Genomic DNA, 26,276 nt, shown 5'->3' with positions numbered 1-26,276 from the left:
GGAATTTGGTAGCATTTAAATTTTTAATTGATGACTCCAGCGACACAGTATAGCCTGCATTTACTGAGTGAGTCATTATATTTTCACTTGTTTTTTTAGATATATATTTCTCCATGAATGAAACTCATAATTTAGGAAACCCATCATGACAGATCCACAGCATGATTTTTAAAAAAGAAAGGAAGAAAACATCATTTAGGCCTACAAATAGTTGCTTTTAGCTGTTGCTTTATCTCCCAGAGGCCCCAAGAGGAAATGGATCTGCCTACAATACATTAAAATCCACTCCGCCTACAGCACATGTACATTCTAATAAAATGCTGACACTTTATTATCAAAGTAAGCCAGAGATATTTTCTGGATTTTTATAATGAATAAAAATCATAAAACATTCAAAGCTTAAATTTACACTAAAGATTTCACTTAACTATGACTATAACTGCATTTAATGAGTTTCAATATGCTAATGACAGTTTGTCTGTTATGCCACAATATATTCCTAAATTGATAACTTGGTTAGCACCATCTCTTTAAGTGTGATTAAAAAGAAAAACCAAAAACAATGGTAATCTTTGTCTAAGATGGATTCTTGTAATGTATTGTATTACAAGTTAATTACTGTTATTTACTGCTAGCTGAATCAAAAAAAAAAAAATGTAAAGACTGAATTCAGTCAAACTGAACAGTTTTAAAGGATGCAGATATAGTTGCTATTTATAAGCATTTTGTGTATATTCAGTGAATCTATCCATCACCTGCCGCCATGAAATGAGAATGAAAACAGGAAACACTACAAATCAGTTTATAAGCACTAGCAGTTGTGCCTTGTTTTGTATTTCTAGACTTACTGGAGTCTCACTGATGGCTTTTCACTTTCCATACTCACCCAATGCAAAGAGAACAGCCTCTTTTTAATTTAAATAAGTCGTCCTTCATGCAAATCAAATAACACTGATGTGTTTGTGCAGCTGACTATGACACAAGGTACTGGGACTGCCACAGAATGCAAAACCAAACAGAGAGGCTGGATAAATATTTAACTACCTTAAAGACACTAAGGGAAGCTTCACTTGGAAGCTTTACACATGAATGGTCTCTGGCTGATCACTTATAAGGTAGTGCCAAGAAATCAGCTCACATTCATCAGACTTCTTTTGGTTTTGCTGCATCATCTAAATTGAGGAGTAAAATTCTAATAATGTCAACTAATAATAATATAATAATTTGTATATTTTTTAATTTTAAGATCTCGCAGATGTGAATTACCTAAGCATCCTACCTAAGAAGCTTTCACTATTTTCTGTTTACCGAAGGAAAAAATCTAAATACATTATTCCTGCTTTGTAAAACAATTATCCAACACAAATGATACTTAAACCCTTGTGCAGCACCATGTTTTCTTGAGAACAGGGCACAGTGGTGTATACTAACCTGAGAATGGTGCCCAGTGTTTTATTCAGATTTCATGTGAGCCCCTCTGCCTGGTTCTTGGGTCCTGTGGCATCCAATTAAGGAAAATCCTGGATGCGCCCCTGAAAAAAACCCACTCTTTTCTCAGACATCGCAGACAGCATGGATTTTGGTCCTCCCCGTGATCGCCATTGTTTTGATGTACATTTAAGGTAAAGCCACGTGTGTTTTCGTCGGTTACGCTGTTTAAAAGGCTGAACAGAAAGCTGCATCCTTCATTCACTCTTATGTGTGAAAGGTTTTATTCCCACCCCTGTCACTATGCTCAGCCATTTTCAGCCCGCCTACTTTTTTCTTTCTTTGCTAGACTCACAAGAGAATCATCGGTCCTGTTTTATTCTAACAATTTTGGGCTGCGGACTTTTTTCTCCCGGAAGTTGGAATGTGTAAATATTATGATTAGTGGACAGCAATGATTAGCGGATGGATGGAGCTGCTTCCTTTTGTGGCAGTTTCTGCCACAATATACCGTCCATATGTGACTCTGCGCTACTACGTGTCCTTCTCGTGACGTTGTCTCTTCTATGTGCTGATGTAGAAGGTATTTTGTAGTGCCTAGTCTACGATGAACTGAATTTGAATGTTGTATTTGTTCACTGCAGCTTCTTAATTTAACATTCAAGCTTCAGAGATTTGGCTTACAAGACATATGACGTCAATGTGCGCTGCAGGGTCTTAATATGTTTTTTCTTTAACGAGCTTTGTGGTTCATCAAACTGAATGGTTGTGTATCATCATTTATTATCTATTTGTTACATATACATATTTAACTTGAAATTGATGGTTTCTGCTTGTAATTTCAGTTTGTGGTGATACATCATCCATAAAGTTCCAGACTGTAGTTCTTTGTTCATGAACGTGCTGTATAATTAGTAACACCCCTCTCTTCCCCATATGCCCTCAGAAATGTTGCTTATTGTTCATTGTTCATATAATGTTATTTATAAGTGAATGGATAACAGATGAAGCAATGGCCTAACAGGATGGTCGCATGTTACTGAACTTCTGTACAATACAGAGTTTTTGTGTAGTTAACTGTTAATATGTAACTATATAAGGGCATCGTGAGGACGCTGGAGAATATTGCTTTCATTCCTCTGTTAAGAGTGGAGGTGGGTGTTTTCAGGGCCATTTTCCTATGCTCTGGCGCATGACTACTCACATAACCTTGACTGGCTCACATTGAGTTAAGAAAATAAGTTGTGTTACGTTACCTACCAGACATCTGTGTATTTTCTTATTTTGATCATTTGATGAACAAAATGAATTTCAAGCTTGAGTAGATTTAACACCCCAGAAACTATTTATCATAGTTATTTTTCAATGTCTACCCAGCTTAATTTCAAAATTTGTTTGAAAGATGAAGCATACACAAACACAAAAACAAAAGAGTTCATCACACTTTGATATGAATGTACTTGGATTCTCTTTTGTTTCTATTTTCAGCTCTGCCTTAATCACGTTTTCTGTACTTTACAGCTCTCCAGGTGATTGGTGGAAGTGTGACAGTGGAACAAGGAAGTACCGCTATCTTATCGTGCTATGCCATTGATACCAATGATGACCTGACACAGATTACCTGGCAGAGGAAGACGAGAGAAAAACCTCACAATGACAATTTCCTCACTATCTTACCCAGAGAGGGAGCGCAGTTTGTCAATGGAGGTGATGATCGATTTAAATATATCGGGAATTTTAACAACAACAATGGAACTCTCCAGTTTTCCAATGTTGCCCTGAAGGATGAAGGCAGCTACACGTGCATCTTCACCTTGTTTCCCAGTGGAAATCAAAAGACTGAGATACCTCTAAACTTGCTTGGTATATAAAAAAAAACTTTATTTAAAATATTGTGGGCGTTTGTGTGTGAGACAGACATTTCACTATGTTGCTCGCATGTTGACTAATTGTGTGCTGTAACTCTCCTAGTGCCTCCTTTCACAAACATCAAGGACAATCTTCCCACTTTGGGCACAGAAGAAGTTTTATTTGCTACCTGCACGGCTGCTGGATCGAAGCCTCCTGCAGAGGTGAGGTGGCTCACTGGTGCTTTGGGAGACAAATTGAGGACAACAACAAACTCCACACAGCATAACAACGGTACGACTACCACAGTCAGCTCTCTGTTTGGTGTTCCTACGAGAGAGATTGATGGTCACCAGGTCCAGTGTGTCATTAGTGGTGACTCCCTGTCTAAAGAAGAAAGTCTGCCCTTCACCATACAGATCTACTGTGAGTGTCAACTTCTTATGTAGTTTATTATTTGTCTTCTTTTGTGTTGCTGTTCACTTAACAATTTTGATTGTTTAATCAAATATTAAAAGTACACAGGCACACCCAGGATTAACTGATTAAACTGCAACTGCAGCTACAAAGCAATACTATAGAACTTACTTACTTGTTACCAGTTAATCTGTATTATCTACTCATGCAACAGAAATAGTTTCAGAAATTGTGGATCAAATAAAATTAATAGCTTCACTTTTTTTTAAACTATACCCTGCATCTTTGTTTTGAACAAAAGCAGACATAAACCCTCAAAACTTCATACTTTTAGGTAGCCTTAAGTGTTAAGAGTTGAGATGGTTTTGCTTTTTTTCCTTTGTTCATGAGTTGACTTTTTGTTTTTTGTTTTTCCCAGTATGGGATACCAGCTTTATCCTTGTTCTCATGCTACCGTCATTCACTCATGTTGTCACAATAGCTGGATAAAGATTTTGCGAAAGATGAGACGAGTAATGGAACCTGATCTGTGTCCTGAGACAGAACCATCCAGTTCAGCTGAAATGCAGCAAACTCAATAAAGTTGTGCATCAGTGCGTGTAACAGCAAGGCTTTGGTATGGGAAAGTAGAACTAAAACTATGTCTGTTTAATCAAAGTCCAACTGTGTGTTTTTTTAACTTACTAGCAGTTGTGCAATGCACTATCTACATTGCTTATGTGAAATATAGGTCTGCACTATATATTTGCTCTCGGTAAGAGTGCAGATGTTCTGGTTAAAAATTAACTGTCAGCAGCTAAAGGCAAGTGACACGACACCATGGTGCACAGACTAGCTAAAACCTGTTTGTAAAGCTTGACAATGACTTCATTTGTTTCAGATCTGTCCAGTGAAGCAAAAATACTTGAGGCTGTTTTCAAAGTTAAAGCATGTGCTTCCAGTTGTGTGGGTTCTTTTTTTAAATGACACGGTTCATCTGTGGTGTTCTATTTCTGGTTGAAATCCCCATGAAGGCCGTGCTTTTAAACAGGCCACAGACATGCTTGAATGTGTATGAAAGGATCTCTCCTGGAAACTACATGAAAAGTACCCAAAATGCATTTCTTTGCTTGTTTGTTTTTTACATATTAACACAGGTCTTTCATTCTTTCTTTTTTATGCAGTTTCTCCCACAGAAGTGAACATTAGACTGATTTCAGAGGACTCGTTCGAGTGTGTGACAGAAGCCAAACCAAATGCAAACTTTACCTGGAGCAGGTAAAGTAGTTTGAATATTGGTTTCAGTTGAAATATTCATTTCATTTCACAGGAGTGGTAATAATAAAGGAACCGAGTCTTATATAGTGCTTTTCTACTCTCCTGGAGCACTCAAAGTGCTTTATACACACCCATTCACATAAGCACTTTCTTCTATGCTTTTAAAGTACTCACTAACTAACATTCACACACATTCATACTCCGATGGATGCAACTTGTTAGTATCTGGCCAGTATCTTGCCCAAGCATGCTTGGCACGCAGACTGGGGGAGCCAGGGATCAAACCACCAACCTTCCATTCAGTAGATGACCTTCTCTACCTCCTGAGCTACAGCCACTCCCCCAGGAAAGGGTGTTATCACCAAGCACATGCATGCTTGGTGATAACAAGCACATGTCAGTAAAGATGGTTTTAGAGTGTTTAGAGTGAATTTTGGACAATAAGCTGCAAACTATAATATCAGATGAAAGTTCAGTGTGAACACTTTAGGCACATAAGCTACAATCTGATTAAAATGTTTGTCTTGGATTGCAGAGGCAAGCAGGAGACAAAGAGGAGAGGCATTATCTGAAGTTCTATGTACAAGTCGATCAATGTGTTCACCAAACAAGACAGTTGACTGTGAGCACACCATATCCTCATAGTTCCACTGGTTTTGCTATTTTTAAACAGGCCTGTGGTTTAAAACTAGCTGCACAAGCTGAAGTGACCTCATTTTAGTTTTAAAGAGACATGAAGGTTGCTTCCAAAAGTCTGACCTGCATAGATCCATCCACTCAATGTCGACCATAATTTATAAAACTGCCACCATTAATGTAGATGTTTAGCTTTTAGCACAACTCACATTTTTCTGCCCTCTCTGTACATTTAATATACATTTCACGTTCAGGTCTCGTTCATGTTTTTCCAGATCTGGCCAGACTTTGCTGGAGTCTTCTGTCAAAGTAGACGGTGCAAAGCTACAACTGCTGAGCCTGACCTCTGATCTAAATGGCCTCTATCAGTGTGAAGCATCTAACACATATGGGAGTAAGCGTGGTCAGCTCTATGTGCATGTGGCATCAGGTGAGGTCAGCTTGGACTTAGCTGTGCAGTTTGTCCAAATCTTTTTGAACTGGTTTCTGATTTTTGGATTTTAGCTTTTGTGGATGTTGCATCATTCTGATTAGGGCTGGGATATATCATACCGTTCACGGTAATACCGGTATAATGTTTGGCAACGATAAGAAAATGAAATATCGTGATAGAATATGTGTAAAACAAAGGTGTGCCTTTGTTTTCATACACACATGGCGGAAAAAGCATGGCGGCGAGGGAGAATGAGAAGGGCGAAAGCGGATCATTGAACGAAACACATGAACCTGAATTGGTTTGTAAAAATGGTGCCAACTTCAGTGGTGTGGCACTGGTTTATTATTCATCCATCAGATAGACACCAAAGCACAAGTTTTGGTAGAACATGCAAGCGGGCCGAAAAACCTGGGCCTGCACGGCGTCAACACATTAGCACCGTTAACGCGGTTATGCCGTTAACGTCATTTAAACAAGATTAACACTGACAGCATTAGTTTTAATACGACTTTGGTAAGCTATGAAGCAGCACCGCTTGACAGATTGTCGGATCATTACAGCTACCGTAGTCAGGAGCCTCGCAGAGTAATACGTACTGTACTTCAACATAATATTACCGTATTGTCTGTGTATAACCTCTTTTTAAGTTTTGTGGATATTATACATGGTTATGCTGAGGATATGTCGGCCCATTTCCACTGGAAATGCCTTTTGGTTAAACTGTCAGCAATAAATTTGCATTTGCACTGTTAAAATTTTATATAGCTTTAATGCACATAAAAACAGTTGCTTGTTTAAGTGAAAATACATTGATGGGGTTTTCTTTGCACTAATAAATTTTGGAGTTGTAAAGTATTTTGTCTTGTGTCAATTATATCGTCAGTTATATCAAATATATATCATGATAAATATTTTTGGCCATATTGCCCTGCCCTAATTCTGATGTTGTTCTGTTTCATGTTCTGTGGACTTCTTTCAAAGGAAATAAATAGAAACTTGAACATCTACTATGACAGATAAATGATGGACTTCTGTAGGCACTCCACCCACATACAAATAAGAGGTTAAGAATCGTTTGTAAGCAAATAGCTTAAGGAAATGATTGCCTAACCTTTGAGCCTGCATAAAACAGACAAGTTAATGGATGACTAATGCCCACCCAGTGCAGTACATATTACTCAAGTCAGTTCTACAATTTAAAGCTTAAAGCATGTCTTAACTTGTGATATATTCTGTTCATGGTCTTATGCCTTAGATTGGGTCAGTCTGAGAGATTCTGATTGTGCCGTGGGGGCATGTAGTCTTCTTTCTGCTGTTCTCCTTAGAGAAGCTATGAAAAAATACTTTAAAGAAAGAAAGTCTGACTCCTTAAGACTAAACTATGAAGAAATGAGGGCTGGCTCATAAATTTTTGCTTCTTTTTTCAGACCGTTTAGGGATCAAACTATTTGCCTCATGCTCTAGCATCCTCCTCTTTCATGCCAACCTCCATGTCCTCTTTTATTACATTCATTAAACATCAGTGTTCCTCTTTCACTTTCTCTTTTTCTTCTGCCTGGGAGCTAAATATTCATCATCTAAAATATCCACTCTCCCTCCTTTGCACAAGCCCAAACCATCTCAGTCTCTCTAATTTTGTCTCCAAACGTAGCTTTCCCCCTGATTTACTCATTTCTAATCCTGTCCATCCCAGCCATTCCTGATGAAAATCTGAGCATCTTCAGCTTAAGATCCTGTCTTTTTTTTGCAATGCCACCATTTGCAAACCATATAGCAGTATCATAGCTTTCACCCTTTGTTATAGGATTTTTATATGTATTCTGCTTTATTGTAGTTAAAAAACCCTAGTTGTTTAGCTTCATTTAAATCTCCTATTTCACTGTGTTTCATGACAAAGCTTGCATGAGAGAATACCACAGGTGCCTCCACCCTTGCTGAGTTTGCTGAGATAAGCTTGACCGGTTACTATTTTTAACAGTTTAAATATGTTTCATTGTTATCACCTTGTAAGGAGTTGTTTTACACACAAGGGGCGCCGACCTGACATATTTTAGGAAGGAGCAGGGTATAAATAAAGAGAGAACTGATGTCTCAGTGTGTGTCTCCACTGAGAGACACTGCCTGCACTCTCTTCTTCACTTCTTTTGTGCATTGTCTGTTGAAGGTAGATGAGTATAAATATTAGGTATTTATACTCATGTACCTTCAACACCTCTACTCTTTACAGCTTCAGTGTTACACTTGTCTTCTTCTCATTCACACACATTATTTATTCTTTCTTGCTTCTACTGACGTTCATATCTTTTCTTCAGTCCATACCTCCACCTCTTCAGGAGCACTTCCAACTCTTCCCCTGCGCTTAGTACAGATCACACTGTTGTCTGCAATGATCACAGTCTGAAAAGACTCCTGTCTGACCTCATCTGTCAGAATATCCATTACCATCGGAAACAAAAAGGGGCTCAGAGCTGATCCATGCTGTAATCCCACAACCACCCTGAACCCATCTGTCACCCCTGTCGCACATCTCACTGTCTCGCTGTCCTCATACATGTTCTGCATCACCTTCACATGCTTCTCTGCCACTCCTGACTTCCTCATGCAGTAATAATTTCTTTCTTGGGTCCCTATCATATCCTTTCTTTAGATCCATAAAGAACCAATGAAACTCCTGCTGGCCTTTTCTGTACTTCTCCATCAAAACTCTGAAAGAAAACATCTGTAGTGCTCTTTCTTGGCATGAAGCCATACTGCTGCTCACCTCTCGTCTTACCCAAGGTTCAGCAGCTCTTTCTCAAATCTTCATGTTATAGCCTCATATTCCTCAGACATCATCCCACTCTCCAACACTCTCTGTTATACATTCTGATCAAAATGTTTACTGTCCTCTCTCCTAGACATATCTGTACCTCCACAGGTACAGTTAAGGAAATAATTATTTGATCCCCTGGTGAATTGGTAATTTTTCTCAGTTACAAAGAAATGAGCAGGCTCTAATGGTTTCATTTAGCTTCATTTGAGTGTTGTCAGACTATCAATCAAAAACCCCCAGAAAAAACACATAAGTTATAAATGTATTTGCATGTTATGTTTTTCCCCAAGCAAAATATCACTTAGTACTTGGTCGAGAAACCGTTGTTCTTTAGAGACTCCTTTGTGACCTACTATGTGGCCTTGGGTCACTGTCATGCTCCTGGCTGAGGGCAATTGATGTTCATTTTATATTTCTTTCTATTCCAAATATTCACACCAGCAGTTGTCACCTTCTCACCGAGCTACTTGCTGAGGGTCTTGTAATCCATTACAGCAGATCAACAGTCTTGTCCATGATGTCCTTTGATAGCTCTTTGGTCTTTCCCGTGGTGCTGAGTTGGAAAAGAAGGAACCAATTCTGTGGTTTCTTCAGTTCAGGTCAGAAGTATCTGTGATTAATTGACTGGTTGTAATCTGTGTGTCACTCTGTTGAAACCAGAATTCTGGCTATTTGTTCTGGACTTTAGGTTGATATTTTGTCTCATTAAAATGAAACTACCATCAAAATTAGAGACAGTTCATTTCTTTCTGCTTTTCCCGAACTGTATCAGACAGCTTTCTCACACACCTTTCACATCTTCTCTTCCTTTATCTTCGCCTAAGACTAGAAAAGTTTTCACCAGAACATTTTTGACCAACAGTACCAGAAGCGATCATTGTTAACCTGCCCTCAACCTACATGAGCTACATGTTTGATTTGTGTATGGTATATCTTTAATTATTGTCTGAGTCATCTAAATATGAAACATAAAACATAAATGCCCAATAATGTAATCCTCATTATATCCTTCATTCTTGTGTCCCTGCAGGAGCGTGCTCTGCTGCATGGGCCTTACTTGGTGTTTTGATTTTCCTGAACATCGTTGGGGCTGCAGTATGGTACTTTTATACACATGAAGATCAAAGGTACTTCATACATTAACTTGCATGTATCCAATATGTAGAATAATATTTAGTAGACCTGACTTTAAAGCATGTGGACCTACTGTCCAAACTGAAGTATAGACTCTTTAATTCGAAGGGGTTGAACAAAAATGTTTTTATTTTTACTTTTATTTTTTTTATATACACAGTCTCTATTTTGAGGTGTTCGAATTTCAATGGACACTTTATTTAAAAGCTGTGTGGAATGATTCTTCATTTTTTCTTAAATTAAAGAGGAAAACAGTATGGAAGTGTGGACAAATGAGCTCTTGACAGTTAGTCAGGCCGTACTTATGCTGCAAAATCAAAGCAATCTTATCAGAGAGAGTGCAAATGTTAGGAATGGCCTAATTGGCAGTTTTGATACTTTCTGTGGGGCAAAGACGTGCACTAGTTAGCGCCTTACAATAGACATTTTAGGCTAGATTTCATTCAGCGAGAAGGAAAAAAGGAAGACTAGCTTGTGAACAATGTTTTTTGTACAGATGAAACTAAGTAAAACTGGTACCAAAATAGAAAGGAAAAGGATGGAAACATAAAAAAAATCGGATAATCTGAGAAGTACATATCCTCTTTAAAACACAGTGAATTTGGTCTTGTAGCATGTTGATCTCTATGATTTGAATCAATATGGAGAATATGATTATTTGATTATTATTCAGTGATTTTTTTCATGAAAAAATGTTTTATTGTACTGTCACGAGTGATGCACCTAAATTAGTGCATCGCTCTAAAATCAAAAGTTTCCAGACAATACATGATCCACTTCTGGGGACAGGCTCCTCGTTTGCCATTGGCCTTTGTTTCGCATATTTGGATATCTCTCTTTTAACATTGGGTTACTCCTGCACTTGATTGTTTTATTTCAGCTCTATTGCAGTGGTGTTGGAGGGATTTTTAATTAATGTCCCAAAAATTCCAGGCATAGGTTTAGACTTTTTTGGCGGCGTGTCCCAACAAATCAACCAGCTGGTGACAGCGCAGAGCAGCAAGAACACCATCAGATGGAGGTCAGTAACAGATAATTTGTTGAAATATGCAGTTTTTTCACTCAAAGTTTAATTACTCTCTCCAAATATTTTGACGCTAATGACTTTATTTAATGTAAAAATCTTTGTTATGCAGTTATGGTAGATATATTAGTAGTTTTAGTTTTGAACAAGCCATTTTATTAAATCTGCTCTTCTTAAAAAATGAATGTGTGCGTTGAATATGATAGAAGTTTAAATGTTCTTTTTAAATATGCAGATACACTGAAGGTCTTTGCATGTTCAGCTAAAATTACAAACCATTTTAAACAAATGTTCTGAACTGTCTGCCACAGCAATCTCCCTGACAGCTGTGGAAGCAAAGGATGGGCAATATCTGGACTGAAAGCTCGACCAACATGACATTCTCAAGTCAGCTGGTAAATGAACAGATGGAGAACCAGTGGACATAATTGGTGTTCGTTTATCTCTCTGCCCCCTTTTTGTTTATCATCTCTTAGTTTTTAATGAAGTTTATTTATAGCTTTCTTGTCACTACCACAGCTACATACCAGCTCTGGCTAATATGAGTGGCAGTTTTTCTGTGACTGTTAACAGAAGGTGACTGTTCTTTCTGTTCTTCATCTCCTGATAACACAAGCCGTTAAGCTACTGAGGATATCAACCCACAGGGCTTCTATTTAAAACAATGTTATCAGTGTTATCAGTACACCGCAGAGACCATAAGGTTCAGACAGCACAAACAGTCAAGCGAAGCACACCGTCTGAATACCTTGTAATTCCAACCAGTAAGATTACCACATAGTATATAATACTTGAGTAATACAGCCCCACCCTTGTTTGTACATGGGGGCAAAAGCAGATGTTTTGCTCGGATAACCTAACAGAAAGCAACATACAAGGAAATTTGAAAGAGAAAAAAAAATCTTTAAAAAGGTTATAATGAGACTTTGTTACTGTGTTGAATCATAGGGTTTTTGTTTGTTTTTTAAAATTAATTTTAAGAACATTAAAGGTCTTCACCCTGCTGAAATCTTTTCATTTAACTGTAAAAAGTAACACGTTGCAGCATTTTCCAGGAGAGTGCAGCTTTCCTGGAAAATTTGGTTTCTCTCATTAATCATTGATCGTAATCGGTGTATTTACTTAGATTAGATGCTGCAGTCTTTGTGAACTGTCTCATGTTTCCTGTTTTACTTTGACAGTCCCTGTCCTGTGTAAATGTTTTCAGTTTTGCTTCCCCTTCGTCTCATCATGTTTGATTACTCCCAGCTGTGCTCTCCTCCTTTGTCCCATTCCCTCGTTATCCCTCTGTGTATTTAAGCCCTGTGTTTTCCTTGTTCTGTGTCGTGTTGTACCCTCAGTGTGCTGTGTTTTCCTCTCTCTGTTTCTGGTAGCATTTCAGTTCTCTGTTCACAGTTTTGTTTCCTAGTTCCCTGGTTTTTCTAGTTAGTGCTTTGTGCTTTGAGTTTCTAGTTTTAGTTTCCTTGAATTCATATTCAAGTTTCCAGCAGTAAAGCTGCTGCCTTTAGTTTGTCATTCAGTCTCCAGCGTTTGAGTCCTACCTCCTGCCTGCCACACAGCACACCTTGACAACGTATTGTTATTAGTTTGCCCTTTGATGTTATCTTTCTATTTTTCTTATCTTCACTTCCTGTCATAATGTGCAGTGTGAGGAATGATTTAAAAAAGGAACTGTTAAGCAAAGTAAACAGTTAAATTCAGGCACAGATCCAAAGTAAGCATAGGGTTATTGATACAGAAGTAAAAGCAAAGATTTGTCCAGGTGTAGGAAAGAAGTATTCCCTACGTCCCCCTTCATGAATCACCACCTTATCACGGTGAAGGGGTTTGCGTGCCCTTCTGATCCCAGGAGCTATGTTGTCGGGGACAGTTTGTCCCTGGTAGGGTCTCCCTGGGCAAATTGGTCATGGGTAAAGGGCCAGACCAAGTGTGATTCAAAAGAGTTTGATGATGAGAAGTTACTTAACAGAATCTTGGTTACCAGGGCCCCTTCATAAGGCCAAGCTTAGTCAAGGGGCTTTTTATTAAAAACCTATTATTCATGGGTCCTGGCTGACCCCAGTTACTCCAGTGAACCCATCACCTGCTGGAGGGGCCATAGTGGTCCAGTGTTATGTGGATCGGGGGCTAAAACTGGTTTGTGATATACGGTGATAATCAAGTGTTTCTTTTTGAGCAGTGTACTTTGTTGGCTATCATACATAATGAGATGGAAAGGTTTTCTAAAATGTCCACTCAGGCAAAACAAGCTTTGTTAACTCCAGCTGCTGTAGGTGGAGAGCAGTGACCAGTGTATAAAGTCACACTTCATACATGGATTTATTAAATTTACTGCTAATTATTAAACATTCATTGTTTTATGGTTTGATTTTTTCTCCACCATATTGGTCACTGACTGAAATATTATGTTATAGATTAGAAGGTGGGTATTTTGTTAGTGTAATGCCAAGTTTTAATTTTTTTTAATGAACTTCCATGTTTTCATTAGTTAAGTGCATATTCTAAATTATTATAATTAAATTCTGAGGTTGTTTTTTTTTTTAATGTTCTAGTCTTGTTGACTCACAGTTTCTATTGTCTCAGTGGTCATGATGGTACTTATGTAGATGTTTGAGTATAAAACTTTACTTACAATGTTTACAGTTTTAAACCAGTCAAGCAGACATGTCAGCACTGCAGCTATTAATAATAGCTATTAAAACAATACCTCTTTTTATACTTTTTAGAAAGGTATTCTGGTACTGCCTTAAGTTTTTGTTTTGGCTGCTTCACTTTTGTAAAAGGTTAATTAGCATATTTAACAGCTGTTTATAAACAAGCTTCTAAAGTCATGTCAGTGAAACCCTCTGATCATCTGTTTTGTGTTGAATTCATTTGTGAACTACGAGTATACAAACTTAAGACAGAAAGCAAAGTCAGCAAAAACAGAATTTATGAAATGTGCAGTAAGGTCAAAGGTCACATTATTATTTCATGTTTTCACAGATCTGTTGATTTGCTGTTTGCAGTTCAGGAAAACTTAAGGTGTTTTCTTACATTTAATGTAAATGACTCTGAATTGGATGGTGGCTGGTTGGAGGGCATACTGTATGTATTATTACATGTTACCTACCTTCAGTACCACAAGGGAACCACAGCAGCATGTTGTTTTATTTTTATTTTAGGATAGAAACTGCTGACTCATTTTGTCTGGATCTTGTTGCTGAATCTGTGTTTAGATTTAGTAATGGATATAAAGATATTTTTTGCCTTTTACCTGCTTACCTCAGTATGGTAAATTCAGTTACATAAATTTTAATCCTTGTTAGCGTTAGCAATGCTTGCGTCTGTATTTTAACTCTACACTTTATATTATTTATCAAGTTTTTGTTCTTTTCTTTAAACCTAACAATGAAGACATAACACTTTCAATTTTTTAAACCTTTTGAGAAAGTAAGATCAGTAAAAATGTTTTAATTTTTAACGTATATCCATCCACTGCACATGATAACAGTGGTTCTCAAGCTGTGGAACATGGCCCAGCTGGTGAAGCATCATCGGCAAAAAAAGTTTTTGATTGTTTTTTGTTGTTTTTGTAAAGGCCATTAAAAAACAAGAGCCTGTTGCTCTTAATGTCAACTTTTAACTAAAATTAATCTTGTACTTTTTTGATTTGTTAATGACTGTTTAATTACTTAACTAATTACAAACTCCTTGGTGTGGGCACAAAACATTTTTCTTAATTATTTATTTTTTCATTTGTACATTTGGCATGTCAGAAAGTTTGAGAACCAACTATTTATGACCATTATTTATTATTATTTTTTAATACCTTATAGCCTATACTGGTGCCTCAAATGGCTGAAGAAGTTTTACATTTATTTCATTTTTTGTGTTGTTTTGCTCTTTTTGTAGTTTTAGATCTGTTACAGTGTTTGATTTACATTTTTGTTTTTTATTTTATTATTTTGCAGAAAATGTCAAAACTGCAGTGTGTTTTCTAATCATTATTATGTTGTTGTTACATTACATACAAGTTTTCATTAAATTTAAATAAACATTATTAATATAAATTCCTCTTCCTCCCTACACACATTTATACTGCCTATATAACACGTACAACTCATATCATCCCTTATTTCTTATGATTCATGTTGGTTATGCAGTCATGTAGATGGAAATTTTATTGTAATTTCTATTCTGGTTGAGTTGACTCATTGTAGCTTTGGTGGATACATGTTTGACCAGAAGAACCAAGTGATTCACTGATTGTATACATCAAATAAAATGTCCCAGAAATGCCAATGCTGGAGATGGAGGAGTAACATAGCATTGCTCCAGTGCAAACAAAGCCCTTTTAGAAACTTTAAAATCCAGCCTTGAACTGCTGTGTTGTTTTGAGACTTTGTAAAATAAATGTATTTAACAACTTTGAACATCTTCTGTGATTATCAGTATTCCATTATTTAAAAGGTTTTGTTTTTTTGTTTTTTTATCAGAAATCAGAAACTGACTGAAACTGTGTGCCGGAGTGCTGATCCGCCACACACACACACAACACAGTGAGATAAAGTAAATGACTTTGGAAATGCAGATTAATGCTGCTATGTAATAATGTGTAGATTCCCTTTCCATTCTCAAGGGAAAAACAAAGCGAATTTAATTACTTAGTGTACATCCACAGCAGAAAAGATACACAGACTGTTCTCAGGTTACTGAGAATTATATTAGTATTAGTTAATACTCAGGTTACCTAATCAGTTGTTCAATATGCAGGTGAGTTTGTCTACTGCCTGGAGGTTTAAGATTGTCTTCTGTCTTAATGCTGGCAGGAACTGCTTTGTAATACGCCTGGTGTTTTTTAAAAAAAAAGTTGAATAAACTGAATAATAATTGAAACAAATACTTAATGTATGCAGAGAATGTTACATTTTTATCCAGATTGCCAGGACAAACAGTTGCTCTGAATTATGTGAATGAATTGATTTGAATTAGTTTATGTAGCATTCTGTAAAAACTGTTTGTTATTAGTTATTTTGTCATTATATTGTTATAACCATGTATACTATTTATGCTTTAAATAACATGCAGTATACCCAATCTGATTGTCCAGGCTGCATGGATATAAAACGTGCAAATCATACACAAGGAAGCTGAGTAAAAACTGAGCTTTTTTTCTGACAGATCTGGACTCTTTCTATCTGCCTGGCATGCAGGCAACAGAAGAACCTTTTTAATACAAGTAATGACATAATTGTAGCTGTAATGTAACTACTTACTACAGTAACATGTTACATTACTGCGTTACTGCAAAATGTCATGTGATTACAGTAACCAATTCATTTGACCCAACACTGGTCAGGGTTTATGGTGTCTTTCTTTTAATCTGTCTAAAACGCCATGGTAACTCATGCTAAACATATAATCTGGCCTTTAGGAAGTTTAAAATCCTCTAAAAGCAGCTTTGATCCAGCTTTTAATGACATTATGCTCTAAATAAATTCTCCAATCGAATAGAAACTAAAACCCGTTGAAACATAGCTCAATCTTGCCACCTGCTGTAAACAAGTGCAAACCGTTGCATTGTCACTGGAAATTAAAGCTAATAATTTACAGACAGATCTGGACTAAAATGTGTGATGAAGCAGCCATCCTTTTCAGTAGCTGCAAGTAATATTTTAACGTTTTACATTCTGTTTACATTCTTTCTTTACTATGGAGATGGCCCTGATTACAGGTTCACTTCCTCTCCATGATGAATACTCTTCAAACAATGTGGTGGGATAAGCAGCGTTAAGAACAGGCCAAAGTTCATCTGAATAGCAGATATATTTTCATTTCTTTTGAAAGGTATTTCTATGTATGAAATAAAGTCATAACTTTAGCAACACATCCACAGTCGAAAGAAAGAAAGAAAGAAAGAAAGAAAGAAAGAAAGAAAGAAAGAAAGAAAGAAAGAAAGAAAGAAAGAAAGAAAGAATTAGGCCTATTCATTAGGTACCTGCAGCTACTCAATTTATTGCCCAAAGGGTTGCCAGACCAGATGGTTCTGCACAAACAGCAGTAAAACCTATTCAACCTACAGCACGTGCAGACTGTAATAAAATACAGATACTATGACACTGACATTGAAATACATGTTTAGCTTTACATCTTTTTTTTCTGAAAATGCATGATGGGCTTTTAATATGAAATTGTTCGTGACTGAGATGTTTTGCTGTTTTGTTTTGTTTTCTTAAATCTTTTTTTTAAATGAAAGCTAATCATGAAAATGGAATCGATCATACTTTTGACCCATATGTTCGGGATTTGAAAAGAAAAAGTTAACTTCGTGTTAACTACCAATGTGGGTGCAGCAGACGGGCATCAGATTAAAGAGCTTCATCCCCCTGAAAACTGTTGGAGTTGGCCTAATCCGAGTATCGTACGGTTAAAAACATAATTAATGGTAACCATAATGAAAAATAGATTCACACACCTGTCCCTGATGACTGTCCCCGCAGACATTTCGAAGACGTTAGAAATCAGTGACCTTCATGAGAACATTTATAAACTTAATAACTTAATATTGTAAACTATAAACTATATATGTATACCTCAGAACCTAGTACACCACAGAACTAAGGCTGAACCACTTAGAGGTTTTACGGGAGCTAGATGAGCTTAACCCAAACGATAAATGACAAAACATGAAGCCTCAAGTTCTAACTAATAATACAAAACAAGAACTTAACATTTCCCCATACTAATAAAAGAAATAAACAATATATCATTAACTCAGACCAACTCCGACCAATATATCATGAACTCAGACCCTTCTCGCTTCGCATGTTTCTCGAAAAATCGGCGCTAAGCTCGACACAGTGTCGAAACGGCTTTGTTATCCCACATTTTTATTATGCAGGAAAAACACAGCAATTGAATGCCAGCAAGATGTTGCAAAACTGCCTAATTTCAAGATTTGGTGGAGAGACAAAGCACACACACAGAAAATAAGATATAGATTAAATTTTAGTCTAGTAGTGTTTCATGCTCTTTACAGCTCTCCAGGTGATTGGTGGAAGTGTGACAGTGGTTCAAGGAGGTACGACCATCTTACCGTGTCATGTCATTGACACCAATGATGACCTAACACAGATTACCTGGCAGAGGAAGACAAGAGAAAAACCTCACAATGACAATTTCCTAACTATCTTACCCAGAGAGGGACCATTGTTTGTCAATGGAGGTGATGATCGATTTAAATATATCGGAAATTTTAATGAAAAAAATGGAACTCTCCAGTTGTCCAATGTTACCCTGAAGGATGAAGGCAGCTACACGTAACTGTAACTGTAACAGGGGCGAGTCTAGCAAAGTTTTGCCAGGGGGCCAGGTAGGGCATTAACAGGGAGAGGGGGGCTCAAAGAAATACTTTTCTTTCTTATTCTCATTAAAAATGTCTCGCTTTTAATAAATAATTTCCTGAGTCTTGCAACCAAAGTTTTCATTTGATGTAAAATGTATAGAAATCATACATATGCCAACAAGACAGTGTACATCACTATCACAACAGTGTTTTTTTTTTCATTCAAAGGCTTTATGGATTTTCCTATAATACCTGGTGGTAATGGTAAATGGTAAATGGCCTGTATTTATATAGCGCTTGTCTCTAGTCAACCTTTTTTGTCCCAGTCCAGCCCTCATACCGACCCAATACTGGTAATTTTTCTTATGCAGATGAGGCATTATTTCTGTACCATTATTTAATTCCAGAGTTTTTTAAGTTTTTTTTTTTTTTTGCACTTGTTGACTTGTAAAAGCCTATATGACATATTTTATTTCATAATTCATTAACCGCACAGAGAAGGCATTGTTTAAGTATGTTAAATATGTTTCTTTAAGCAAGTTCTTCATTACTGAGCTACGTGTCCTCTTTTTTTAAAATCAAAATATGGTCACCCTAGGTTAGCCAACTATCGGAGATGAAGAACGTGCCCAAGAAGTACAGGAAGTTGTCCATACCTGAGGCCTTGGAAACTGCCAACTGGCCCGCTACTTAAAGAGGTACACCAGAGAGATAGAAGGCAGGAGAATAAACCAGCTGTTCTCCACGGAACCAGCCAAGGTGTACTCTCAGTGGCAGGGGAACAATATGAGAACAGCACCACCAAGACTGGAGACAGAACTATAGTGGAAGAGCAAATGGGAGAAGGACGCAACCCATAACGGCAATGCTAAGTGGCTAGTGGATCTGAGGGCAGACCACAGCAACCTCCCTGAACAGGGTCCAGTAACCATCACAGTCGCAGATATCCAAGAAAGGGTCTCCAGTATGAAGAGTTGGACAGCACCAGCCCCTGATATGGTCACCAGGCCCACGCCTACTGGCTGAAAGGGATGGGCAAGAATACCAGAGGCGCAAAACACCAGCTACTGGTAGACCGAGCAGTCAGCCGAGACTGCAAGACCAGACTGACCAACCTGTGCACTGCCTGGATTGATTACAAGAAGGCCTATGACTCAATGCCCCACACCTGGATCCTGGAATGCCTAGACCTATACAAGATCAACAGGTTCCTTCATCAGGAACTCAATGGGGATGTGGCAGACAACACTAGAGGCCAACTCCAAGCCCATAGCACAAGTCAACATCAAGATCCATTGTCTATCACACCAGGCAAGACCCCAGGTGCAGGCTGTGCAAAGATGCCCCAGAGACAATCCAGCACATAACAGCAGGGTGCAAGATGCTAGCAGGCTAGGCATACATGGAATGCCATAACCAAGTGGCCGGCATAGTGTACAGGAACATCTGTGCCGAGTATAACCTCGAAGTCCCGAGGTCAAAATGGGAGATGCCCCCAAGGGTGATGGAGAATGACCGAGCTAAGATCCTGTGGGACTTCCAGATACAGACAGACAAAATGGTGGTGGCTAACCAACCGGACATAGTGGTGGTAGACAAACAGAAGAAGACGGCCGTAGTGATCAATGTAGCGGTTCCGAATGACAGCAACATCAGGAAGAAGGAACACGAGAAGCCCGAGAAATACCAAGGGCTCAGAGAAGAGCTGGAGAAGATGTGGAGGGTGAAGGTGACGGTGGTCCCAGTGGTAATTGGAGCACTAGGTGCAGTGACTCCAAAGCTAGGCGACTGGCTCCAGCAGATCCCGGGAACAACATCGGAGATCTCTGTCCAGAAGAGCGAAGTTCTAGGAACAGCTAAGATACTGCGCAGGACCCTCAAGCTCCCAGGCCTCTGGTAGAGGACCCGAGCTTGAAGGATAAACCGCCCGCAGGGGTGAGCGGGGAATTAAAAAAAAAATATATATATATATATATATGTATGTTATATTATATTATATATATTTCTCATATATACACACACATATATACACACACACACACACACACACATATATATGTATATATATATATATTTATATAGATAGATAGATAGATTTTGATAGTTTTCCCAGGATCACTGGGCAGGGACTCCAGGACTCCGCCTCCATTCTAGCCAGCTGTGTGACAAAAGTCACACAGAGTATCAACACATTTCAGTTACCGTTTGTTATTTGTTTCTCTCCTGGGAGCAACCATGAGCTAATGGCAAGATAGGGGTGAATGGATGGATGAATGGAGCTGATACTTTTGTTTGTGTTTTTATGGGCAAATGCTGCGATAAGTCATGCCACACTATTTTTCTGTGAAAAGCGTTTGTTGCTAATATCTGCGCTCATGCTGACCAGAGAAGCTGACGGTATGTCAAAAGTTTTATTATTTGTTTATGCTAGGAGTTCCTTGGGCTGAAATTAGATAAGCTGGCAGGTCTTACAACTGATGGTGGTGGACAACATATTACAGTGTGTAACAATAGAAATTAGTATGGAAAAAAAATGTAATTGTAAGTTGTACATATAGAACACCATGTTCAAAAACTGAAATATTTAAGGAGTGGGTAGATAAAACATTTATTAGGACAAATCAAAAAGGTATCTTCATTTGTGGGGATTTCAACATAGACCTATTAAATCCAAACAAACATAGTATGAAAGATGAGTTTATTAATACAATGTATAGCATGGGACTCTGTCCAATGATCACTAAGCCCAGCAGGATTACAGTGCAGTCGGCAACCTTAATAGACAATATATTTACTAATGAAATAGAAAACAGATCTATAAGTGGTCTCCTAATTAATGACATCAGTGATCATCTACCTGTTTTTGCAGTGTATGACAGCAATTACAGGAAGGTCCAGTAGCGGTTTTTGATACGGGCGATCGTGGTGGGGGGCGGCATCACGAGCATCGGCAAAAAAAAGAAAAAAAAGAAAAGATTGCTCGTACTCATGCTGCCCCGGCGTCATGCCAGCGCATATTGGGAATGGCATAGGGACCGATTGGTTTTCTGCCGCCCATTTGCTGGGAGTAAGGGCGCCCTCCGTTTGCGAGGTGCGCCTGCTGCTTGCGGCACAGGGAGGAGAGGGCGGGGCGGCGGGGGATTCACTGTCTGGCTGGAGCAGCATCTAATAACCAACTCGCAAAATAAAACAAAATAAAAACAAACCAACAAACACGGAAACACCAGACATTATGATACAGACTTAAAATCTGCAACGATGTTTTTTCGAAATTCTATGCGCGAAAAGTGAGCGCGAGAGCCCTCGGTGCGCCTGCTCGCTGCTGAAGTCAAAGTAAACTTAGTCCAGTATATAGAGAGACGAGACGACGAGGCTCCAGTTACAGCAGTGCAAGTAAACAAACAATAAATATAAGAAGAGTAAAAGAATAAATATACACTTTAGGACTAGGGGTAAAGGGATCAATAACAAATTTGAAATTTATAATTTACAGTTTGATGATTTAAAGTCTCACACACAACCCATCGAAAGGGGAGGGAGACCCGCTGTTTCCAAATAGAGCGCATTTCATTCATAATGTTGTAAAACCAAGCCCATTATGTAGATGATTTGAATCCTGGGTTGTGTGAAATCCCAGAAATAAACCCTAGACAAAGCGAATCTGTGAACTAAGGTGTAGGTCTGTTAGGTTATGGGGCGCCAGAGGGAGTGTTCGCCCAGGGCACCAAACAGGCTAGGACCGCCACTGGGAAGGTCAACCAGGAAAATACAACAAAATACAAACGAGTTAGAACAGAGAAATTCATTAATGCATTTAAAAGTGATTTACTTAAGCAAGAATGTGAGATAGTGTATAAGGAAAAAAAAATATTGATAAAGCTTATGAGACTTTTTAAGGGAAATTTAAACTGTTATATGATAGCCGTTACCCAGTAAAGAAATATAGCAAAAAACAAAAATATGCAAACTGCCCATGGATCACAAAAGGATTACAAAATAATGTAAAAAGAAAAATACCTTATATAGAGAATTTATAAAGAACAAAAGTAGAGAAGCTGAAAATAAATACAAGAAATATACTACTGTAACGCGTTACTTAATAACGCGTTAGTCCCTACACTGGGGATAACAATGAGTAGTGTGATTCAATAGAATGTTGAGCATGGGGTAGTAGATTAATAAGTATTTATATACTTCTTCCTACTCCATTCCAAACTTAATAATTGTATTTTCATATCATTTAGACTTTGTTTTATTTTATTTATTTTATTTCTCTTTGTTCTGTCTGAGCACATACGTGTGTATTTACATATAAATTCATATTTGTACATATAAATGCAAATATGTGTACTTCTACATATTGTTTTTTCTGTATATGTGTGAAATAAAGATACAATACAATACAGTACAATACAATGGCTGTCCAAATCTGATAGGGGAAAAATGTGGGACGTTTGAAATCGATGACATCATATTGTTGTTGTCCAAGTCAGTGCTAAAAATTAACCCTGTGTTTGATGTCATTCCTAAACTAGTTTGCTTAATTCATGCAAAAGCACTGAATCAAAAATGGCTTATTGTATGGAACTAAAATCAAGATTCATATCTGTTTAATTGTGAAGCCCTAACATTATTGGACACTCTTTTGTTTCTACTTTTTTTTTTTGGTCTGATGCTTAATAGTATTTAACTTTCCAGCTCTTCAGGTGATTGGTGGAAGTGTGACAGTGGTTCAAGAAGGTACCGCTATCTTATCGTGCCATGTCATTGATACCAATGATGACCTGACACAGATTACCTGGCAGAGGAGGACAAGAGAAAAACCTCACAATGACAATTTCCTCACTATCTTGCCCAGAGATGGAGCGCAGTTTGTCAATGGAGGTGATGCTCGTTTTAAATATATCGGGAATTTTAACAACAAAAATGGAACTCTCCAGTTATCCAATGTTACCCTGAAGGATGAAGGCAGCTACACGCAGCATCTTCACCTTATTTCCCAGTGGAAATCAAAAGACTGAGATACCTCTAAACTTGCTTGGTATGAAAAAACACTTTATTTTAAATGTTCTGGGTGTTTGTGTGTGAGACAGAGACAGAGTTACTTTCACCATCTTGCTTGCATATTGACCTACTTGTGTGCTGTAAATCTCCTAGTGCCTCCTTTCACAAACGTCCAGGACAATCTTCCCACTTTGGGCACAGAAGAGGTTTTATTTGCTACCTGCACGGCTGCTGGCTCGAAGCCTCCTGCTGAGGTGAGGTGGCTCACTGGTGCTTTGAGAGACAAAATGAGGACGACAACAAACTCCACACAGTATGACAACGGCACGACTACCACAGTCAGCTCTCTGTTTGGTTTACCTATGAGAGAGATTAATGGTCACCAGGTCCAGTGTGTCATCAGCAGTGACTCCCTGACTAAAGAAGAAACCCTGCCCTTCAACATACAGATCTACTGTGAGTGCCAGAAACCCCAAACATCTTTAACAATAAACTTTTATAACTTGAAATGCAAATATGAATTATTATATTTAATAGAAAATAATTTACATATTTAGGAAACGACAAAGTTCTATAAATGGGAAATGTCAGAGAAGGAAGTTTGTTGGTCACACCATTAGCAAAAATAACTGAAGCTGCACTGAAAGTGAAAAGTAGGCTCATTCAGTAGCGAGTAATTGTTCGTGATATGGTACATCTGTGGGCTCCCATTTCTAGTAGAATTCCCATGAGATGTGTTCTTTTTTTCACAATTAAAGTGATTGTAAATTAGCTAGTCACAACCTTGTAACTGTTTTTGTCTTGAAAAGATTTAGGGTTTTGTCTCATGGAATGAGGTTCAAACATATGTGAAACATTGTTTCGATATCATTAGTATTTCCAAGTCAGGAATAACAAAGTTTTTCTCTCTTTTTTTGCAGTCTCTCCCACAGAAGTCAACATTAGAGTGATTACAGAAGACTCATTTGAGTGTGTGACAGAAGCCAACCCCAATGCAAACTTTACCTGGAGCAGGTAAAGTACTTTGACAATAAAAAATATAATAATAATAAATTGTGTATACACTTGATATTTGTAGTTCACTTTTAGCACAACCCACAATATTCTGCCCCTTTTGTACATTTAATGTTGAGCCTTGTTCATGTTTTTCCAGATCTGGCCAGGCTTTGCTGCAGTCTGCTGTCAAAGTAGAGGGTGCAAAGCTACAACTGCTGAGTCTGACCTCTGATCTAAATGGCCTCTATCAGTGTGAAGCATCTAACACATATGGAAGTAAACATGGTCAGCTCTTTGTGCATTATCACCTGGCATCAGGTGAGATCAGCTTGGATTTAGCTCTGCAGTTTGTCCAATTATTTGAGCTTTTGCTGGTTTTGCTTCATTCCAATGTTGTTCTGAAAGCCAACTAAAGTCAGCTCCATCACTGGAAGAACATGTCCTAGCATGTGGTCCTTTTCATGTTCATATCAGACTTGCCTCAGAACCTTTCAGCAAGTTTTTGAATGCTTGGTACAGGTGCTGCATGGTGTTTTAATAACGTCTGAAAAGACTAAACACCATGAAGGAGAGATAGGATTACTCATTCTCACAATATTTTTTTTTCCATGTGTGTCTGTAGGAGCATGCTCTGCTGTTTGGGCCCTAGTTGGTGTTTTGTTTTTCCTGAATGTTGTTGTTGCTGCAGTATGGTACCTTGATAAATCCAGACAACTTCAAAGGTACTACAAACACACACACACACACACACACACATATGACACAAAGGCATCTGCTGTGATGCTTACACCTCTGATGAAATCACACAAGTGTCAGTACTGATAAATGATCAGAATTGTAATATTTCTGACTGAGTAAAAATTGTATTTAATCAAATCGGTTATAGAGTCAGTGTCAATACCCAGCCCTAGTGAATACCCTAAGCCCAACAGAAGTGGATATAGCTGTGAGTATTGAGAAAAGATGAAAAGAGTGATTCATAACAATGCTCTGACACAGTGCCATTGACCTCTCAGGTTATGTCTAACACTGGTTCAGAGACAGCGTCACGTAATGAGCCACATATGATTGACTCCCAGCCAGAGCTCACTGAAATTAAAAGGGGGGAAAGTGTATACATTTGGAAGAGAGTGGCTTGGCCAGTTTCAACTAGGATACAGTAAAGCTGACAACATGATGCACCCCATTTACTGTCGTGAGTGTGGAAAGGCCATGGTTGGCCATGGTCGGCAATACTGCATCGTGACTGGTGGTTTCATATTGAAATACTGAAAAAGCACAGTGTACCCAGAAAACACATTATATGCCGCGATAAATGCTGTCCCCAAGTGTCCCCTCTCCCCACTGCCTTTAAGCAGCCGGCAGCAGTAAACAGGTCGTCAGAGGAGGCTGAGATGATGATTACGTTTAACATTGACAAAGCACAAGCACCTTTTCAGTAACTTATCTTACTTGTAGAACTATGCTCCAAATAAAGAACTTTGTGTTGACAAGATTGTTAGTTAATCATTTACAAATCAATATTGTCTGTATGGACAGCAAATTGTTACCATCACAAAATTTCCATGCTTACCTGTAAGCTGCGCATTATTAATTTCTGTGGTGTTAGGTGTTTTCCATCACATGGTGTTGGGCACAGTGACCCACCATCTCCCAGGAGTGCAGGAGATAATCACAGACAAGAGCAAGAAAAACTGCAGCACGTGAGCGAGGTCAGTAACAGTTAATTTGAAGAGATGCTATACTCAAAATTAAAAATGTTAAATATGAATTACTTAGTATTTTGGTGCTAATGACTTAACTTACAGTTTTCTCAATTGCTTTTGTGCAATTCTCAGAGCAGAAAAGTCATTCAAGCCACTCTTCATGCAGTTCTCGTTTTTCATAACAGAGTCACTTGTGCAAAAGAACCTTTGGGGCGATCGTGGCTCAAGAGTTGTAACCGGAAGGTTGCTGG

General features: G+C 38.1%; 1 protein-coding gene across 6 annotated transcripts; it reads left to right on the top strand.

Moving 5' to 3' along the window:
• The first annotated feature begins 1,699 nt into the window (after positions 1-1,699).
• Positions 1,700-26,276, top strand: LOC116309742 (poliovirus receptor-like). 6 transcript variants are annotated; one of them, XM_039599987.1, is made up of 8 exons: positions 1,700-2,011; positions 2,950-3,291; positions 23,477-23,779; positions 24,244-24,337; positions 24,477-24,637; positions 24,942-25,041; positions 25,929-26,031; positions 26,211-26,276. In XM_039599987.1, the coding sequence occupies exons 1-8, from the start codon at positions 1,894-1,896 to the stop codon at positions 26,259-26,261; spliced, it is 1,272 nt and encodes a 423-aa protein (XP_039455921.1). In that variant the 5' UTR covers positions 1,700-1,893; the 3' UTR covers positions 26,262-26,276. The 6 variants fall into 6 exon arrangements, 2 of the variants coding, with proteins under 2 accessions (XP_039455921.1, XP_039455922.1); XR_005608628.1 differs by lacking the exons at positions 23,477-23,779; positions 24,244-24,337; positions 24,477-24,637; ... (1 more) ...; positions 25,929-26,031; positions 26,211-26,276 and adding exons at positions 3,400-3,702; positions 4,857-4,950; positions 5,862-6,016; ... (1 more) ...; positions 9,865-9,961; positions 10,902-10,945 and having other exon boundaries at positions 1,716-2,011; XR_005608627.1 differs by lacking the exons at positions 23,477-23,779; positions 24,244-24,337; positions 24,477-24,637; ... (1 more) ...; positions 25,929-26,031; positions 26,211-26,276 and adding exons at positions 3,400-3,702; positions 4,857-4,950; positions 5,862-6,016; ... (1 more) ...; positions 9,865-9,961; positions 10,902-10,945 and having other exon boundaries at positions 1,716-2,011.

Source organism: Oreochromis aureus, linkage group 16, assembly GCF_013358895.1.
Source record: "Oreochromis aureus strain Israel breed Guangdong linkage group 16, ZZ_aureus, whole genome shotgun sequence".
Classification (NCBI taxonomy): Eukaryota; Metazoa; Chordata; class Actinopteri; order Cichliformes; family Cichlidae; genus Oreochromis; species Oreochromis aureus.
The sequence above is the reverse complement of the archived record's forward strand: the minus strand, read 5'-3'. Positions and strand labels throughout refer to the sequence as shown.

Excerpts from the sequence above, each read along its gene's own strand:
- LOC116309742 (XM_039599987.1), top strand. The coding sequence starts at position 1,894 with ATGGATGGAGCTGCTTCCTTTTGTGGCAGTTTCTGCCACAATATACCG. Across the intron at positions 24,638-24,941 it reads GCATTATCACCTGGCATCAG|GAGCATGCTCTGCTGTTTGG; the intron begins GTGAGATCAGCT and ends GTGTGTCTGTAG. Across the intron at positions 26,032-26,210 it reads AACTGCAGCACGTGAGCGAG|AGTCACTTGTGCAAAAGAAC; the intron begins GTCAGTAACAGT and ends TTTTCATAACAG.